Source organism: Gossypium arboreum, chromosome 12 (genome assembly GCF_025698485.1).
Source record: "Gossypium arboreum isolate Shixiya-1 chromosome 12, ASM2569848v2, whole genome shotgun sequence".
Lineage (NCBI taxonomy): Eukaryota > Viridiplantae > Streptophyta > Magnoliopsida > Malvales > Malvaceae > Gossypium > Gossypium arboreum.
Window position 1 is genome coordinate 116,111,824 of NC_069081.1, and position 20,404 is coordinate 116,132,227.

A 20,404-nucleotide genomic window follows, 5' to 3' on the forward strand; every position below is an offset into this window, starting at 1 on the left:
TATACCGCTACTTCTATACATACGAATTAATCTCTGCCAAATATATATTAAAAGAGTTTAATTAATATTAATCTCTTTTAGCACATGCCTAGCAGTAACCGTAGAGGGATTTTGGTTCATAAAAATATACTTAGATACCAAACCAGTTACTTGAAAGTACAGACGGAATCCATAATGTCGTGCCTCGTGCACATGAAGTAAAAGCCACTTAGTTAAGCAAACCCAGATTTGTTTTACCTGTTAATAATCAAATCTTTGTTTTTCCTTTTTCTTTTAATCAAAGCCGAAGCTGAAAAAACATTACTATTTTATTAGTTGGATTAGGGAAAGTGCAAGAACAGATATTAATTAGATCGAATGTACTTTGGTTGCTTTTTTATATTTATTTTTTAGACAATTTCTGGAAACCCTTTATCTCTTTTTCAACATATTCAACCGCAATTTAAGGTTGTTGTCTGAGAAAAAAATAAAAAGGTTTTAACAAGCTTTGGCTTTGGCTTTGGCTTTGGCAGCAGAAATTAATAAATCAAATACAGCTTTAAGAGCGCTGTATGCATGTGTTTGGAATTCCATGTTTTTTTTTTCTTAATTTAAATTAAGGAGTCTTAGGAAATTTGCATTTTTAAATATAACTAAAATTTAATGTAGATATAATTATATTCAATAAATGTGAAAACACACCTAAAAATATATATTTATATGATAAAGTTGAAGTTTTGAAGATTAAGATGTTATAAAATTTTAGTTAATTTTTGTAGATTTTATATAAAAATAAATTTATGTTAATCTCATTTTATATGTCTTTCAAATGGTAATAATTGTATGAGATTAAAAACCATCATTATTTTATTTATTTATTTTAAATATCAATTAAATACATGTGATGGTTTATTTTTTTATTAATGTATTAAATATTATCTTATTAGTATAATCTTCTCATAAAAAATTTAAATACAAGGGAGTATATGTTCAAACCAATTTATGATGAGTATAGAAAATTTGCAATCAAAATTCCAAGATTGAGAATTATTGCCATGTATTGGGAGTGGGACATGACTCATGTTTGTGTTTCAATAATTCTTTGGTTTATATATACAATCACAAATTGGGAAGAAGCACATGTGAGTCCCCATGGATTTTGGATTTTGTCTACACTTTATAATAATTTTCGATATTCTATTTTCTTAATCTAGATAGAGCATCAATTTAGTTAAAAACTTACCAACATATTCTTTCATAATTAAAGTAAGGTATATTATTTTATTATATTTTTTTCCTAAATTCAATAAAAATTGCAACATGTGTTATTTAAGTTAATAGATGTTTAATTTACCACTAAATTAATAATTTATTTTAATTTAATATTTACATTTTAATTGTATTATATTATAATTGGTATTTTATTTTTCTTTTAAAAATCCCAATAAAGAACTTACATGTAGTTGGATTTGAACCCATACTATTTACATCAATAAAACATCAATTTTACCATTAAAGCATATTTTATTACTTCCATCAATTGTTTATACTGATAATGTTGCTGATCTAGCTGGTGTCATAAGTCAATTTGACAGACCCTGATAAACAATTGTAGTGTACTTAATATTCATAATATGATGTAAGTACGTGTTTAAATTTCATTTTCCTCAAAATTTAATCTTTTTTATTTTAATACTATACGTATTTTTGTGTTATTATTAATTAATTTTAAATAATATATTTTATATTACTTATTATATGTTATTTTTAAATTAATATCTATATTTTAAATATGTAATTTTCACACATATATTTTAGATAAAATTTCTAGTATATATTATATATATTAAAAATGTTGACATTAAATATACGTGTTCATAACCAAGGAGGCTAGAAATAATTTGAACCAATTAATTATTTTTTACCCACTTATATTTGCACGACCCATTTTTAGATAAGTAATTATAGTTTAATTAAAAGTAGGAATACTTATTTATTTTAAAAAAATTTAAAAATTATAAAAATACAAAATCCTTATATATTGAAAACCATGTACAAAACCGATTCGAACAATCAAACTCATGACAAGTGTAATTGCGGTATTTCAGCTTTAAGCTGCCACAGAGAATTAAAAGCAAAAGGGTCAATGGCGAATATCATGGGAATGAAGAAACTGTTATGTGTAGCGATATATCACATCACATTCTCAGTCACTTCCTGATTTCACTGTCTCATCTTTACAACTACAATAATAATAATCCTCAACTATTGTAATCACAAATAATAATAAAGCTCTTGATGAAAAGAAATTAAAAAATTAACAATAAAATAATATAAATTTATTTAATTATTTTTAATTAACATTAAAAAAAATTAATATAGGATGGTTGTTGGTACCCTCTTTCCCGCATTTTCTTTCTTCTCACTATTCATTTCCATTCGTCTAATCATCACTTTTTCTCTGTGAGAGTATTGTACAAATTTTTTTATTACAGTGCAGCAGGTTGTATTTTCTACTTTTACAAACTAGTAAAATAGTTTCTTTGTACTTTTACAAACTAGTTAAATAATGCTTCTTTAACAATTGAAAATTTTATTATAAATTTAATAAAGTATGTAATGGGATAATAATAATTTAATTTTTGAACTTTTGAACTAATAATATATTATTTAATTATTTTACTTCATAAAAAAATAAGTCTCTGGAAATATATACGAACAAATGCTGTTACAAATTGTCCTCTCAATATTGACTAAAACCGGAGCCAGAATTTCATTTCTTTTTGCCTTCAATTCCTCCATTTTATCTGCCATTATTCCTTCTTCCCGGGCCACATATGTCCCTAACTTTGAGCCTTTATTATGATTTAGGAAATTAAGTCAATGAAACAAATCATATTTGGGGTTGCCTCCTCCAACTCTGTTTCAGTCTTTAATATTAGGGTTGAATATGATCAAACCGACTTCCTCGTGCTTCATGTTTCCTCCAACTCTATGCTAGATCATGTACCCTTAATGATTTTCAACATCTAAAAGGAGGATATTATTCTTAAATTTTACATTACTTTGAAAATCTAAAATTCCTTTTAATTGTATTACATAGGGATGATAAAAACTCGAATCATTTAATAGATTTTGAACTCACAATTTTTTTATTAAAAAATGGATGTGGTGTGGGGTAATAGATTTTTTTTTTTGTATAGTGGATATAGAATAATCATAATAATTGTTTGACTTGTCGATCTATTATATGAATTTATCATTTTATTCTTTTATATATATATATATATAAATATTAAAAGGAAAAATTATAATAAAATAATATTGAAAGAAATCTATATATATATATATATTTAAAGAATCATGTTTAAAACAATTGAAAATATTATAACAAGTGCAAAATTATAATTGAACTAGAGTGGGATGAAAATAAATATATTCAATATCGGTAGTGATTTTTAATAATATAAAATCACATGATAGATGATAAAACAAAATATGCCAACTATGAATCAGTGTAACAACATCGATCCTAACTCCGGTCCATCCCTATGCTAGTGTTACAGTAGGTTTTGAATATCACAGAAGGGAGAAAAAACAAAGGAACCCTTGAATGATGATGTGATATGACTCAACAAAGAGTAGAATATTATAGCCTTAGCTAAATATTTTAGATGTGGGACATTTATTCTTATGATACTTAAAGCTTTTTTATATTGGCAAGAGGTTTACTTTTAGTATTATGAAGCATCTTCATGCCGGAGTGTGGAATATAAAAATAATTAAGGATTTTCCAAATAGAAAGGAGTTAAATGATTCATTATAGTTGGTATTTTCTTATCTAGAGAATATTATTTTAGCTTTTGGACTGTTCAATTATAAGGAATCATAAATATTTGTTAATGTTGAATGGTTATGATTAAACTTTAAAGTGATATTTATAAGAAAATGGGTTCATGATAATCGTACACTAAGCCTGTACTTAAATTTGATTTGATGACAGTCATAGATGAAGAATACAGAATTTATCACCTTTTTTTTTTTTAATTAGAATATAATAATTTTTTTATTATTTGATGACTTATTCCACTTAAAAGTAAACTTTCGTAATAATGCATTATTTATTACAAACACAACGTAGGGTAGGGATGAGCGTGAAATCTATTAAAGATGAGACAAATTTATTGTTAATGGTGTAAAAAGGACGGGGTTTCATTGTTCAGTATATGAACTGTTTTCTGAGTACAAATATGAGAAACTGTATATATTTGGGTGGGATTGTTTACTTTAAGCTGACAAGATTTTCTTCTGAGATTGAATTGAAAGATGTGATTTTGAGTTGACGAGACATGGGTGCCTTTCTTTTTTCTTTTTTTTTTTTCTTTTTTTTCTGAACTCCTACGTGTCCATTAAGTGAGAATAAAATTTTAATTAATTTATACTCTCCCAAGTGACCTTATTGGGGTTGCAAGACTTGGCTCAGAGAGAAATATAGATTTTGCATGAATTGGTGAATAAGGAACTACATATATTGGAGGTGCCTAAAGAATGAAGCCCAGTCATAGGGGCCCTTGGTGATTAAAATCTTAAGAAGGATTTAATAAAAATGGACTGGGTGTTGTTGATGGTATGGATGAAAAAGTGAGTCTACTGGCCCAATTTACACTCCGCTGCCCATTTTGAAATATAGATTTTGTCAAGTGAGTGAAATAAAAATTTAACTTTATAAGTATGTTTAATAATGTATATAATAGATTTATATTTTAATATTATTAAATACGTGTTATTTTTAGATTTATAATTGTTTTATTTAAATATAATATAAAAATGTAAAAAGAAAAAGTATTATTATAATAATATTAATTATAATTTAAAAGAACTGATATTCTTATAATTTCATAAATGAATTGATGATCAAGTTAAGAGGGTTACGAGTTTTGACGCCGCTCTCAACAATTGAATTATTGTCTTTGTTTATGTACTTTATTATGGTATAACAAATTAAATCATTACTTTAGACTTTTAATAATATTGAAATTCATTCTAATTGCATCTGCATTAACTTACTATAAATCATATTTTAGTATAATAGATTAAATAGTTGCATAAAGTAACCAATATTTTGATTAATTATATTAATTTAATCTTTCATATACAAGATACCAATTCTATTGTAAAATAATAAATATAAAATATAACATTTATAAATCGCCATATTTAAATTTAAATAATCGCTAAGAACTAAATTAAATATATATTTGTAAATATTTTAAAATTTTCATTCTCGTAAACGATGAGTTTTAGCTCATTAGCATCTTTTTGTTACAATAACAAGAAATACATAGGTTAGAACGCGCATTATCATCCAATTTACGAGTAATGGGTCACTATTGTCACAAGTGGCATGAGTAATTTGTTGACACATCATTAATTGTTTTTAAGAACTTAAATTATATGGACAATATTTTATTTAAAATAAATAGTTAATTAAATAAATTATATTAGATTACATGAATAATATACTTTTAAATAAATTGGATAAATATTTAATTAGATAGCCAAAATTTAAATTTTAAATAAAATTTAATTAGATAATGTATCTATTTGATTTTACTTAAATAAATTCTTGTTTATTTAATTATATATTATATATGTTATTATTTATTTTAAATTTAAATTAATATAAAATTTTAAAAAAATTATCAAGTTTTTTTATATTAGATAATTTATCTATTCAATAAAATTAATTGTTATTTTTAAATTGCTTTCAAAATCACTATTATATATTTTTATTATCTTAAATAATATTTTACTAAAAATAAAATTGAATATAGAGGTTACTATAAATATAACAAGAGTTAATTTTATTTATTGATTAGAGTGGAGTAAAATAAACATAAAACTATAAAAAAAATTGAATACTAACAAATTTAACGTGAAAGCAATTTAATTTAATAATATACAATAAATAACCTATAAAAATTAAAATATAAGTTTGAATTCAAAATTTAATATTTAAGGTTTAAGCCCATATCGATAAGCTTTATACATCTGTAATTTATTTTATTTTTTATATTATATACTTTATATGACATAAAATTAAATACACAATAGTATAATAACATGTAAACATTAAAAATATATTGTTTAAATTTAGAATTTTAATTAAGAAAAATTATTTAAAATTTTAAATTAAGAATTGATTGGATCTAAAACGAGTTTAGATTAGTTATTTACTACTATTGACAAATTTAAATAAAATTTTAGACAAATATATCAAATCGGATCAAGTTAAACATAGATAAACATAAAATATACTAACATTATAAATAATTGGCTTAATCCACAAATTGGTACTTAAAGTATACTCTTTTCTCATCTTAATATCTAAACTACTCTTTTCTCTTCTTAATATCTAAACTCTTTTTTTTTTTCTGTCATAAGTCACAAGTGATACTGAAACTATTTTCCTTTTCCCAAATTGGTACATTTGTTAGTCCAACCATTAAATCTATTTAAAAAAGGACGTAATCCACAAATTAGTACCTGAACTATATCATTTTTCTTGAGTTCTTACTTAAACTTTACTGGCTTAATAACTTATTTATCCCTCCAATATTATAAAAAAAAGATCATTTTAGCTCTTCATTTAATTTCTCGCTTATTTTAAACATTGAACTTGTGCTTTTTTGTTAAATCGCTTCAAAATAGATGGAAAAGTTAATAAATGTTGATTTTGTTGACATACACATCACATGGATGTCACATAAGTAATTAATTAACTTTTAAAAATAAAAATATAGAATGCTATTAAATTTATTTAAAAATTTTGTAATGTATATATATATAAAAATTAAAAATTAAAAATATTAAAATTAAATTAATTGTTGATGTAGTATCCATGTGACGTATATGTCCATGTCAACAAAGTTAATACTTGTTATCTTTTCCATTTATTTTGGGGCGATTTAACAAAAAAAGTGCAAGTTCAAGGGTTAAAAGAGCCAAAAAGTTAAATCGAGGACTAATATGATTTTTTTATAAAGTTGGAGGGCTAAATAAGTAATCGTGCCAACTTCTTTATGTCACAAGTGGTACTTAAACAACTCTTTTTATACCTATTTTACACCAAAATATTATATCAATTTAAAAATATTCTAGCCAATAATAAATCACCGTGTCTTAAAGGCTTAAAAAAATTATTTATTTTATTTTATTTTACATTATTTTACCCTTCTATATTTTCCTTTATAAAGTCTGATAATACTAAAAATGCTCAAAACTTGTCCTTCCGAGATTGAGATATAACAATTAAAATTGTTTATGAGCTTCATTGTTTGCTTGCTCAACTTAACCGGATCAAAAAAGTTATTCATCGATCAAAATCAATGTTTTCAAAATTAGACCAACCAATCACACCGATAACTGATTGAGGTATTGGTCTAGATATAGGCATTGAATTGATAAACTTACGAACCGATATAAACCAATTGAACGAAGCTAAAAAAAAAATAGTTAAACCGATTTTCTCTATTGTTATGAATTCTTTTAATAATTTATTTGATCAAATAGAAAACTTGTAGTCTGGCTAGTTTAACTATTGATTTGGCTCTTAAGAAAGAAAAAGAGAGAAAATAATATTTTGTCTTTTTTGTCACATATTAATTTTAATTAATTTTTTTAAATAGGCGTAGTGGTTTAACCAACGATTGAATTGATAGAGGTACCAATTTTGGAGAAAAATAATTTAAGTTTCAGTTGTGATAAAAAAATCTAGACATCAAAATGAAATGAAAAAAAATATAGATACCAATTTGTAGATTAAAAATTTTCAAAATAAATTTAACTAAATGACTAACAAAAATACCAAGTTTGAAAAAAAGTAATTTAAATACCCTATCGTGATTAAAAAAAAGATAGTAAAATTATCAATAATAATTTAAATGAGTTAAATCTATATAATTTGAAGAAGCTGTAGAGTTAAATCTGCAATGATAAAGGAGATATAGGTTTGGTAGTTGGGTAGCTTAAAAAGTTAAAATCAGATTTATGGTTTTAAGAATCTGAAAATCAAAAATGGATTTAATCTCTAAACAAAATTAAAATTGAAATTAAGCGAAATTGTGTATCATCCGATTGTTTTTGGATTGATCCAACTATACAGCCACCATAACTACAAGTTAATAGAATCAGTTATGTTTTCATAATAACCAATCTTTAACCGCCACATAGCAGGCGGAGGAGATACCAAACACAATATAAATACGGAAATGGAGACCCACCAAACATTTTCAGGTTCGGAAAATAAAAACAGCGCCGTTCTAGGTTTTGGACTCTGGAAACCTCAATTCCTTCCAACTTTACTGTTCTAATTACAATTCTTACCTCTCTTGCTTTCTGCTCAAGCGCTTTGAGGATTTGGGCATGCGAGTGCCGGACGCTGATCTTTTTAATCCACAATCGATTATGGACTCCGACTTCTCTCCCGGCGGAGCTTCCGCCTCTGCTTCCGTCGACCCGGACTTTGGTTTTGCTTTTGACGACAGTAATTTCTCCGATCGGACCCTGAGGATCGAGATCATGCCTGATTTGCCCGAGACTAAATCCGACGGTGGCGGTTGCTGCTCTATCGCTGATTGGGCCCGTAATAGGAAGAGACGGAGGGAAGATTTCAAGAAAGAGAACGGTTTGTTCTGTTTCGTTTCTAAGATTAAAATTATTGGTATTTTTCCTTTAAAAAGCTTTTTTTTTTTTTAACAATGTAATTAATGTAGTTTTGAACAATTTTTGGGATTGGGTTCATGGCGTTATGCAGATTTTATCGGGCAAAGTGAGGAGCAAATCTTGAATTGTAACTTGCCATACATGGTGGATGGTGTAACCTATGAGAATCAAGATGAAGAGGCCATGGCAATGGTTGAAGAGTCTCCTTCTGATATTGGATTGAATTCCAATCAAATTGGTAACTTAAATTACATACATAAATTACTTTTTATCATTTGCTACACTTTTTCAGGTTTCTTCATGTTAATTAAGGTTTTCTTTTTACTTAAACTTCACGCGAACAACTCAAACTTCCTAGCTTCCTTCACTTTGTTGTTAATTAAGTTTGGACTATTTCTTCTTTTTGTTAACTGAACTAAAATTTTTCTTTATGATATAACTAGATTTAAAGTTAGTTTTTCAGTGTGGGGGTATTTGTTACTGTTTAATTGCAAGGAATGAACATTGACATCCGTTTTGATTCATTTATAGGGAATGGTTCCATTTACAACAATGATTCATCTAAGAATATGGATTGTTCAAAAGTTCTAAGAGTCAAGACCATACACATTAGTTCTCCAATTTTAGCAGCAAAAAGTCCTTTCTTTTATAAGGTAAGGGGATGCTGATTGGTTATTTTCCGTCTTTATTATTGGTTTTCGTACTCATAGACTTACTGGTTTGTGCCTCTGCTTACAGTTGTTTTCAAATGGAATGAAGGAGTCAGAGCAGCGACATGTAACACTCAGGATACATGCCTCTGGTAAACGCCAGAATATTTTTCCTATTATTGATCATTCGTCTTATTCTTACCTCTCTTGCTATGAATTCCAATGACATTGGTTTTTGTTTTCATGTGGGAACCTGTCGAACTTTGTGGTGTTCATTTATGTTTTTTGTTCTGATTCTTTGAGCAGAAGAAACAGCTCTCCTAGACCTTCTTAGTTTTATGTATAGCAACACCTTATCAACGACCACGCCTACTGCCTTGTTAGATGTGTTGATGGCTGCTGACAAATTCGAGGTTGCATCTTGCATGAGATATTGTAGCCGATTGTTACGGAACCTGCCTATGACCTGTGAATCTGCTTTACTATATTTGGACCTTCCGTCTAGTGTTTTAATGGCTGATGCTGTTCAGCCACTGACAGATGCTGCAAAGCAGTTTCTTGCTGTGAGATACAAGGATATAACCAAGTGAGTGCCATTATTATTTACAACATTAAATACATAATTATACATTTGAGTAATTTCTCAACTGTAACAACAAGGTTGCTTCTTTTGTTATCAATATATGAAAATGGGGCACCCTTTTGTTGATATATATATGTTTTTGTTTTGAAGTTTTACCCTGCTGCAAAATAGTGGGCATTCTTTAAAAATAACGTGGCAAGAAATGCAGTGTTGTATGTCCTGTTTATATTTTGCTTATTGGACGTGTATATATGGCTGCCTTAAGTGGAAAATTTTGTGAAATTAGGTTCAATGTTTATCTAACTGTCGTCTTTTAGGTCCATTGTTGAGTTAATCTCTAGATCATGGACTAACCAGTTTGCATTGGTTATTTGTCAGGTTCCAGGAGGAGGTACTCAACTTGCCTCTTACTGGTATAGAGGCAGTATTTTCTAGTGACGATCTCCAGGTAGCTTCAGAGGATGCTGTTTATGACTTTGTGCTGAAATGGGCTCGTACACATTACCCAAAACTGGAGGAGCGACGTGGAATTTTTGCAACACGACTTAGTCGCGTAATACGTTTTCCATATATGACTTGCAGAAAGCTGAAAAAGGTTTTAACCTGCATTGACTTTGATCCAGAACTTGCATCCAAGGTTGTGCTTGAAGCTCTCTTTTTCAAGTCTGAGATGCCACACAGACAACGGGCACTTGCAGCAGAGGAAGCGAATGCCACCTATCGTCGCTTTGTGGAGCGGACATACAAGTACCGTCCAGTCAAGGTTGTAGAGTTTGAGCTGCCTAGGCAGCAGTGTGTTGTGTACCTGGACCTGAAACGTGAGGAGTGTACACATCTGTTTCCAGCAGGAAGGGTTTATTCCCAGGCATTTCATCTTGGAGGACAAGGGTTTTTCTTGTCTGCTCACTGCAACATGGATCAGCAAAGCTCATTCCATTGTTTTGGGCTGTTTTTGGGAATGCAAGAGAGGGGATCTGTCACATTTGCTGTTGACTATGAGTTTGCGGCAAGGTCAAAGCCAACCGAGGATTATGTAAGCAAGTATAAAGGGAATTACACTTTCACTGGAGGAAAGGCTGTCGGCTATCGTAACCTGTTTGGTATACCCTGGACGGCATTCATGTCAGATGATAGCATTTACTTTATAAACGGCATCCTCCATCTCAGGGCTGAACTCACTATTAGACAATGAATTTGTGAGAAGCTAGTATTTTAGACCTCCTTTTGCTTTATCACCCTCCGCAAATTCCTTCTGAATCCTTGTAAAATTTTGAATAATTATATCTTATGCATAAAAATATTATGTATGTATATAAAATCTATTTGGCAATCAAATGAGGAACTTGCTAGCCTTCACTGATAGTCATCTATCCCGCAATTGGGTTTAAGGGTGTGAACTTTTTACATTTTGAACCAAAAAATGAAGCAATTTTTCCACCATAAAATGACTTGGATTAGGAATATTCAACTCCAAGCAAAAAGTGCATCTGCTTGAGCCAAAAAAGCAAAATCCATGCAAGCAGCAAAAGTGCATCAAAATGGCAAGACACATGCAAAATCCATATGATAGGAGAGAAAATGGGGGGCTAAAATAAACTACAATATCCATTCATCGAAATTAATTGAGAAGGCATTAGCAGTGTTACTCGCCCTTTTTCTGACAACCTTTTTGCCTTTTACGCTAACAAATGTACCAAATTTCACAATCATTATTACCAAAATGCTTAGTTCAAACTCTTGAACAGATTCATTTCATCCTTTCTTGTTTAAACCTATAACAGTATAACAGGAATACAAGGCTTTACCCAGTCTGCCAAGAATCATTCAATTTTCACGACTCATAAGGCATGCATTTTATTAAAAGAAAAAGAAAAACTTCAAGGCTGAACAATCCTTGCTATGCCAAGGTAGAATCCTATTCCAACATAAAAACATAACATAACCAATGCTCATTTGAAACAAACAAGTAAAGCCACAGTACAACAAACTAAACTCAGAAACCTCAATTGAGTGCACCAACACCGGCATTACTCTTTTGAGCGGACTTTTTCCACTCTGTATGAAATGACCCTGGACGATCGATCCTCTCATAGGTGTGTGCCCCGAACAAGTCCCTCTGTGCCTGCACGAGATTGGCCGGGAGCCTTGCACGCCTATAGGTATCGAAATAGGCAAGACTAGCACACATTCCTGGTGTGCTGATCCCAGCAGAGATGGCCAACCCCACAACTCTCCTCCAAGCAGCTTGCCTCTGAACCATCTCCCTAGCAAACTCAGGGTCTACAACCAAGCTAGCCAAATTAGGGTTCCTCTGGTAAGCCTTCTTGATCCTATCCAAAAACACAGCCCTAATAATACACCCACCTTTCCAAATCCTAGCCAACTCTCCAAAGTTCAAATTCCACCCTTTTTCAACACTTTTCGCTCTCAACAAATTCATCCCTTGAGCATAACTGCATATCTTGGACGCATATAAAGCTTGCCTAACATCATCAATCAATCTTTTCTTATCAATTCCTTTTGCTAGGCTCCCAACTTCTTCTTTCAATCCAGCTTCTTTCAAAACCTCGGCAGCATTTTCCCTCTCCTCCTTTAACCCACTCAAATACCTACAATCCAATGAAGCTGCGATCGTAGGGGCAGCAACAGACAACTCAGCAGCTTGCTGTACAGTCCATTTCCCAGTACCTTTCATCCCAGTCTTGTCTAAAATCTTATCCACCAAAAACCCATCACTCAAATCATCCTTAACTCTAAAAATATCCGATGTTATCTCAATTAAGAAACTTTCAAGCTCACCCCGATTCCATTCAGCAAAAATCTCAGCTAATTCATCATTCGAAAGTCCCCCAACATGTTTAAGCACGTCATACGCTTCAGAAATCAACTGCATATCACCGTATTCGATTCCATTATGAACCATTTTAACGAAATTACCTGATCCTCCTTCGCCAATGTAAGTAACACAAGGCCCATCCTCGACTTGCGCCGCCACTTTTTCAAGTATGTCTTGGATGTTCGAATAAGCCTGGTGAGATCCACCAGGCATCAACGACGGACCGTTACGAGCCCCTTCTTCGCCACCGGAAACACCCATACCGAGGTAAAGAAGACCCTTATTTGAAACTTCTTGGATTCTTCTCTCGGTGTTCTCATACCACTCGTTACCACCATCGATGATACAGTCACCGGGCTCCATATGATCGGATAAAGCAGCAATAGTTTGATCGACAGGTGAACCAGCTTTGACTAAGATAACAACAGATCTGGGTCGTTTGATAGAGAGAACGAATTCACGAGGAGTGTAGTGACCGAAGAGTGGGAGTTGGCCTTCGTCTTGGGCTCGCTGAACGGTTTCATCGACTTTGGAGGTAGTACGATTGTAGACAGAGATAGGGAAGCCTTTTTCGGCGACGTTTAGAGCGAGGTTTTGGCCCATGACTGCCAAGCCGGCAAGGCCTATGCGAGAAAGAGCAGGGGATGCTTCCATTTTGGGGGGAGATGGAAATGAGGGAGGAAATGGGAGGGGGAAAAAAGGATGTTAGATATATGAAGGGAGAAGGGAAATGGGGGAGGGTTTGGTGAGAGATATTTGGTTAATTTTTAAAGGAAGGATGGGAGGTAGGAAGGGAGAGAGTTTGGCTTTTTGAAGGAAGGAATGATTTTTGTTGAGAGTGACGGACTCGTCGAGGGAGTGAAAGGGCAAATTGGCCTCAACAAACGATGAGAGAGGCGATCTGTTCGAGGAATCGTTACTGACGGCTCCCTTATACGGCAGCGTTTCAGCTGGCACTAAAACAACCTTTGCCAGTGTCGAAAATAGAGGATTTTCTTTTTGGATTAATATCTTATTTGGTACCTGAGTTTAGATTACTATTTAATTTGGTATTTGTGTTTGATTTCCATACAAAAGGCCTTATGTAGCTCAATGAATATTTGACATACAGTGCTCTAGAAAAAAAAACATAGGTGCTAAATAGAGACAAAAAGACTCAAAATATTAAATTGAATATTGAAACTAAATTCAAGTACCAAACAATGTATTAATCTTATTTTTTTCCAAGTTTACAATTATTTTCAGCTGTCCAGGATTGGTCTAATCTTTATTAAATATTTTGAAAATAAAAATATAAAATATTGTATTCTAGAAAGATCAAATAAGTAAATAAAAACATTTAACTTAGGTTGTAAAATTTTCGATTCTGAACTTCGGATAGTAACGTTCTTCAACACGATTTTGGCATTATTAATTAGACTTCAATTGTGATCAAAAGTAAAAATATTAAATTTCAATTGTGCCTAAAGTATAAGGACTTAGGCAAAATTAGACCTCCAGGATTTTAGTTACACCGTAGCTGAAAATTTGAGTATTGAGCTTTAGTTCCGTTCCCAGAGATTGACGTTATCAAGACTAGCTTTGCAGCTTAGCAAAATATTTTTGAGAGGTTTAGGAAGAGATTTTGAAGCTATGCTGTGAACGCCAAATTAGTTATTTCATCTTATATCTGTTTATATCCTGTATACAAAACTTGAATATAAATAATCACTATCGCCTCCAAAATTGACAAATTCCACATTAAATTCACAGCTTTGATACTAAAATTATTCAGTTCAACCTCTAAAACACAATGCATTACTTAGCAGTAAGGCTAGGTTTTCCATGAATTTCAATGTAGAATTGCCAGGTCAAAGAAAACAAGTCCTCAATGGTGGAAGAATTTTCACTGGTAAATGTGGTTTTCAGCACTCGATTCGAACAGCCCCACTTTCCGATGAAATGAACTTGGGTTTCCGAACCACTTGCTCCAAGCATTGGATGACATCTCCAATCTGGAAAGCATCACAATTACAGAGCACAAGCCCACATTCATTCCCTTTCCCTACTTTCTCGACGTCGTGTTTCTCCTGCTTCAATGATGCACAAGGTCCTTCGAACACAACTTCTCCGCTTCTCAACAGCCTCATGGTTGCTGTTTTGGAGACGCAACCGTCAATCACCCGGCAACCTGCAATCTTTACATCCCCACCTTTTGCCTTGCTTTTTCCCTTTATCTCAAAGATATTCAGCACCTCAGCTTCCCCAGCTACCTGAGTTTCGAAAGTGCCAGGGGCCTTCTCTACTATCATATTGCCGATGTCCTCCAAAAGGTGATATATGACACGGTGCATCAGTATCTACAATACAAATAATTAAGTTCAAAAAGTTCCATTCCGATGTGCTTCTAAAACACAATAACATCAATTGTTTATACTTTATACCCCCCAAAGAATACTAAAATAGATGTACGTATACATATATATTGACGCTTACTGCAAGATAGAGATTGAGATCGAAAGCAATGGGAAGTTCGTACCTTTATGCCGGCTTGAGTGGCTGCCATAGTAATAGAACTAGCTGGACTTTTCACATTAAATCCGACAATGCATGCACCACATGCCTGCGCTAGGTCCACATCAGACTGACAAACAGGCCCCACCCCTACATGGACTACATTCACGAAAACCTGGAAATGAAATTGGACAGTATCGATTAGAAAACACATCACAAGGGAGAACCAACAGGATTAGTTTCAATAGTCAATAGCAATGACCAGCATCACTTTCTTTTTGTTTGTACTTCTCATTTTCAAAACCAGAAAAGAATTGCAGCATAGTGAGGTGAGAAGGCCAATGCTTTAACAAATTAATAGTTCAGCATATACGAGTACTTGTACAAGTAGTGATGAATACCTAACAAACATCAGCAACCAAGGCAGTGGGGATTAAGATCATGAACATGTATATATAATATATATTTGTCGGATAATATAGCTCGACTTTCACAAACCTGAGGACTATTTAAAGATCTCAATGCATCAGTAACAGCCTGGACAGTGCCTTGTACATCTGCTTTTACAATGATTGGCATTTCAGCCCTCTGAGGCACTTCTTCTGATTGTTCCAATTCCTCGGCCCTTCCATTGCTGATCTTCAATAGCCTGTCTCTCTCAAATTTCTTTTTCCTCCCTGCACTAAGCATTCTAGCACGCTCCTCAGATTGCACAACTATAATGTCATCACCCGCCATCGGAAGCCCCTTCAAACCTTCAATCTCAACTGGCATTGCAGGTGTTGCCCGCTCTGCCAAATTCCCAACCACATCTCTAATGGCTCTTATTCTGCCCCACTCTGAGCCCACAACCACATGCTGCCCACAGACCAAAGTCCCTGCTTTTACTATTGCAGTGGCTAATGGGCCTCGCCCTTTGTGAAGTCTGGCCTCCACAACATAAGCTTGTGCAGGTCCATCTACACGTGCTTTTAGGTTCATCACCTCAGCCTGCAGTAGCAAAGCTTCCTCCAAGTTATCCAATCCGGTTTTCTTTAATGCTGAAACTTCAACCAATTGAATATCTCCACCCATATCCTCCAACAGCAAACCCTCAGAAGCAAGCTGTAGTTTTACTCTCTCAGAGTTAGCAGCTGGTTTATCACATTTATTAACAGCGACCACGATTGGTACATTAGCTGCCTTTGCATGGGAGATAGCTTCAAGAGTCTGGGGCATCACCCCATCATCCGCAGCTACAACTAACACAACAATATCCGTGACAGCTGCACCTCTTGCTCGCATTGCACTAAATGCGGCATGACCAGGGGTGTCAAGGAATGTAATTGATGCCCCTGACTGCATGCTAACAACAAAAGCACCAAGATGTTGAGTAATGCCTCCAGCTTCATTGGCTGCCACTGATGTTTGACGTAAAGCATCTAAAAGAGAAGTTTTACCATGGTCAACATGTCCCATGACAGTCACAACGGGTGGCCGTGGGAGAATTTCTTTACCTTCACTGACATGTATCCTCTTGACACTGGCTCCAACTTCCTGCAAAACCATCAAAAGTCCCCAAAGCAGCCTTTAACAAGATAAGTATAATGGATCTAACACAAAAGGAAAGGATTGAAGAGAAAGAGAGAAACTCAACGATCAAAAGCAAATATCACCACTACGTTGTATCATAAATGGTTCAACATATATGTCTAGTTAAGAGAAATGTTGTAGCAAGAAAAATGCATAAAAAAATAATATATTCCAAGTCAAAAAGGGAAGCCAGCGTCAAATTTTCAGAGGATAATTCCAGGATATGAATTAGAACTCATCATTCCACTCAAAGGTCTATATGAGCACGCACAGAAGTTTTGCATTTTAAATTGCAAACAAGATACTTCATCAATATGTCAGAGTAAAGAATGGGAAATACCATTGCAATGAGCTCCGCAATATCAATGCTTAGAGGGTGAAATTCAGAATCAATACTTTCCCCAACATTTATGAGAATATCCTGAAGAACACCTATGCCCTCACCAGTTCGCTTTGCGAGCTCAACAAGGGTCATACCGTCAAATATCTCAACAGTTCTCTCTTGCAAGGATTTGTTTGTTCTCTTCAGTTTAGGAACATAGGGAGCTACAACAGGCGGGCTCCTTTCCCTCTTGCTATATTTCCCTTTAGGTTTTTTCTTGCTAACCTTTAAACCCAATTCCTCCTCAATGCCCTTTCTAGCCAGTAATTCTGGACTTGCATGAAAATACCTAAGGACAGCCAGGGTTCCACAGTCAATACCACTTCTCAAGTACAGAAATTATACTTAAATCAGTTATTTGAATCAATAAAGCCTGCTTAACACCATTCCAAATTCCTTTTCTTTTTGGTCCCATTGATAGCTATTATACATGTCTAATGAGAGGATAGAAAAAAATTGTTACACAAGTGATGTTCGACTTCTTGGAGAATATATTTTATGTCAAGTACTGCAACAGATAAGCAACTCAAACATTTGAAGAGAAAGGTCAAAATATTGAAAGGTATTGATCCTCTCTATTGAAAAGGTTCACAAAGTTCTATAATTATAGCGGAGATAGTATCTTCCCAGGACAGAACACACAAGTAATTGAAGGAAGCCAACTTACCGTATTAAAGGTTCATTTTTCAAAATTTTGTGATACCTAGATCCCCGTAGAAACGAACTGAAAGACAACCCTGCAGTAGCAAATATTTGAGGTGAATATGATAACATAAAAGTCAAGTTACATGGTTCATTGGCTGTTATCTAATTATGTAATCTTCACTGAACCTGACTAACTACAACTATGCAAACTTCAAAATGAGAAAAAGTAAACGAGATAACAATTGTTGAGTGCGTAATTCATTGCTAAAACCCATAAGTAGGGCTAGTAACTGAAGTTAACTAACTGAGACACATGCATGCTCCAATAAGTAGAAATAGCATGTATTCATATGTTTTATTGACACATTAAACAAGCTAATGCATGCCTAGATAAATATGGATGGCTCAGCTTACCAGGCACACATTTAAAAGAAGCAGAAAGTGATTTTACTGCAAGATCAAAAGTAGATGAAGAATTTAAGCCAGCTGAAAGTCCAACAGGTTCTGAAGCCAGAGCTCTAATGAGACTGGCATTAAGTCCCTGTAAACAATGTTAGAAAATCATTAGCCATCATAGACGATAACTAAGCCACTTGCAAAACACTCAACAGACACTCTCTTTCTGTGGGACAATATATATGCTGCAGCTAATAAAAATGTGAAGGGAAAGACTAAATATCACCAATATGGTCATATTCAAAGCACTTCACTGCAAAATGGATGGAAACTATTCGAATAAAATGCATCCGATAATGCAGTCAAATTCTCATCCAACCGGAAAGTCTCAGCTAAAATCTAAGTACAGGGAAAAGAAACTTCCCCCATTAACGCTGTAACAAGTACTCTTATAAATTCCTACCTTTTCCTACCCTATGATACAATGATTCAAGTGGCAACTTAATGAATAACGGCAACAAACAAAGAACGCAAAGATAATTAAGGGACCCTCAACTCAACCAATGCCAACGCAAAAAAAAAAAAAAACTTACTTTCTTCCCAACCCCTCGCCAAGCCATTCATGCAGATGTCAAGCTCTGCAATAAAAAACTATGAAGATTAGAGATAATAAAAGAATCTATATTGCAATGTCAAATTCAAATAAAAACCGCATACCTTAATACCTTATTCAATTTCTATGTTTCCCACAAAAAAAAAAAAAAACCCAACATGGTAAATAGAATAAATTCAAGTATAAAATAATAAATGCACCCAAAAAACCCCCAATAATTCATTCAAAGAAAAAATAACAAAAACTCACGAGTAATGGAGAAGATTCAAAGACGAAAAGCTGACAAAACCTCTGTTTGTAAACAACAAAAAGAAAAACAAGGGAGTATGAGAAAGTACTGTGTTTGATGTGGTGTTGTTAGAGATTTGTAAGATGCAAAGTGGTCCGAGATTCAATGCTTCTCCGACGGAGCTTTGGTCGGTTTGTTCAATCTTTGCCCCCCTTCTAACAAAACCCACATCATGTCATGTGTGTTATCAGACCAGAGATTTTAGCTAGGAGGCTTTCCTTTAACCATGTTTTTGCTTTAGTTACTTTTTTGCCCCTCGTGGGTGATCTCATATGGCCCATGTTTTATGTTTTTTATTTATTTTTAGTTAGACCGACTTTTACGTTTCTTTTGGAGGTTTTGTTTTATTGGATTCTTCCCTTCTCATTCTGTTGGGCCGATCCCTCTGCCAATTTTGGTCCATTCTAAACTCTCTTCATTTCTCTTTCGCTTTTGGACCATTGCTGTTTATATTTTGTAGTTTTATTTGTGGTAAAATTATCAAGGAGGTATTTGTATTAGGAATTTGATTGCATTTTATTTTTCATTCGAAAAATTAGTAAATTGATCATGTGTGCTAGATAAAAGAGCAAACTGGTCATTCCATTAAAATTTCTATTTCTACCATTAAGAGACGACGAGAAAAGATTGTATGAAATTGTAATTCCATATCATTCTCATCAGGGGCGAAGCCAGAAAATTTTTTTAGGGGTGGCCAGATGAAATTTTAATTTTTTATAGTTTATATTTTTATAATTTGTAAAGGATTAAATTAAATTTTTATAATTTTAGGGGGCCAAAGTGCAATTTTACCTTTACTAATTTAAAAATTTTAAACAATTTCAAGGGCCTAAAATGAAATTTTCCATTTTAGGGGGGACCGGGGCCCATGCCAGCCCCCCTTGGCTACGCCCCTGTTTCTCATCCCTTTCCAATAGGAGAATGACAAATTAAATTTTTCTCAATATTTTTAGTTGGATTTGAATTTTTCAGGAGGAAAAATCTAATTTGTCATCCTCTTATTAAAAAGAGATAAGTACGACGTGAAATCATAATTTTATATAATCCTTACTCAATAGATGACATAGCTGACGAAAAAAGTAGGTAACAATTGACACATGGCATGTGTCACGTTAGTGAATATTTTAAAAAATTATAAAAATAAATAAATTTTATAACAATTATTTAAAAGTTACATCCATTTATCCTATTTCATCTTAGACCTGTCTTTTCAAATAATTATAAAATAAGTATTAAAAATTA

The 20,404-nt window shown here is 32.7% G+C and overlaps 3 protein-coding genes across 4 annotated transcripts; 1 reads left to right on the top strand and 2 right to left on the bottom strand.

The window, feature by feature from the left end:
• The first annotated feature begins 7,956 nt into the window (after positions 1-7,956).
• On the top strand, positions 7,957-11,271 carry LOC108489865 (BTB/POZ domain-containing protein POB1-like). Of its 2 annotated transcripts, none has more exons than XM_017794559.2 (6): positions 7,957-8,701; positions 8,795-8,941; positions 9,235-9,356; positions 9,442-9,505; positions 9,660-9,939; positions 10,315-11,271. In XM_017794559.2, the coding sequence occupies exons 1-6, from the start codon at positions 8,404-8,406 to the stop codon at positions 11,126-11,128; spliced, it is 1,725 nt and encodes a 574-aa protein (XP_017650048.1). In that variant the 5' UTR covers positions 7,957-8,403; the 3' UTR covers positions 11,129-11,271. The 2 variants fall into 2 exon arrangements, with proteins under 2 accessions (XP_017650048.1, XP_017650049.1); XM_017794560.2 differs by having other exon boundaries at positions 7,960-8,665.
• A 493-nt stretch (positions 11,272-11,764) lies between these two features.
• On the bottom strand, positions 11,765-13,748 carry LOC108453269 (6-phosphogluconate dehydrogenase, decarboxylating 3, chloroplastic). Its single transcript, XM_017751279.2, has one exon. The coding sequence runs from the start codon at positions 13,424-13,426 to the stop codon at positions 11,939-11,941; it is 1,488 nt and encodes a 495-aa protein (XP_017606768.1). The 5' UTR covers positions 13,427-13,748; the 3' UTR covers positions 11,765-11,938.
• Positions 13,749-14,394: 646 nt separating this feature from the next.
• On the bottom strand, positions 14,395-19,452 carry LOC108453680 (uncharacterized). The gene is made up of 8 exons (XM_017751934.2): positions 19,212-19,452; positions 18,854-18,898; positions 18,279-18,405; positions 17,887-17,956; positions 17,178-17,508; positions 15,764-16,801; positions 15,291-15,440; positions 14,395-15,111 (listed from the first exon to the last, which is right to left on the bottom strand). The coding sequence occupies exons 2-8, from the start codon at positions 18,878-18,880 to the stop codon at positions 14,677-14,679; spliced, it is 2,178 nt and encodes a 725-aa protein (XP_017607423.1). The 5' UTR covers positions 18,881-18,898; positions 19,212-19,452; the 3' UTR covers positions 14,395-14,676.
• Positions 19,453-20,404: the final 952 nt, after the last annotated feature.

Excerpts from the sequence above, each read along its gene's own strand:
- LOC108453269 (XM_017751279.2), bottom strand. The coding sequence starts at position 13,426 with ATGGAAGCATCCCCTGCTCTTTCTCGCATAGGCCTTGCCGGCTTGGCA.
- LOC108489865 (XM_017794559.2), top strand. The coding sequence starts at position 8,404 with ATGCGAGTGCCGGACGCTGATCTTTTTAATCCACAATCGATTATGGAC. Across the intron at positions 9,506-9,659 it reads ACTCAGGATACATGCCTCTG|AAGAAACAGCTCTCCTAGAC; the intron begins GTAAACGCCAGA and ends TTCTTTGAGCAG. Across the intron at positions 9,940-10,314 it reads AGATACAAGGATATAACCAA|GTTCCAGGAGGAGGTACTCA; the intron begins GTGAGTGCCATT and ends GTTATTTGTCAG.
- LOC108453680 (XM_017751934.2), bottom strand. The coding sequence starts at position 18,880 with ATGGCTTGGCGAGGGGTTGGGAAGAAA. Across the intron at positions 18,406-18,853 it reads GGCGAGGGGTTGGGAAGAAA|GGACTTAATGCCAGTCTCAT; the intron begins GTAAGTTTTTTT and ends CATTGTTTACAG. Across the intron at positions 17,509-17,886 it reads AAAAATGAACCTTTAATACG|GTATTTTCATGCAAGTCCAG; the intron begins GTAAGTTGGCTT and ends GGCTGTCCTTAG.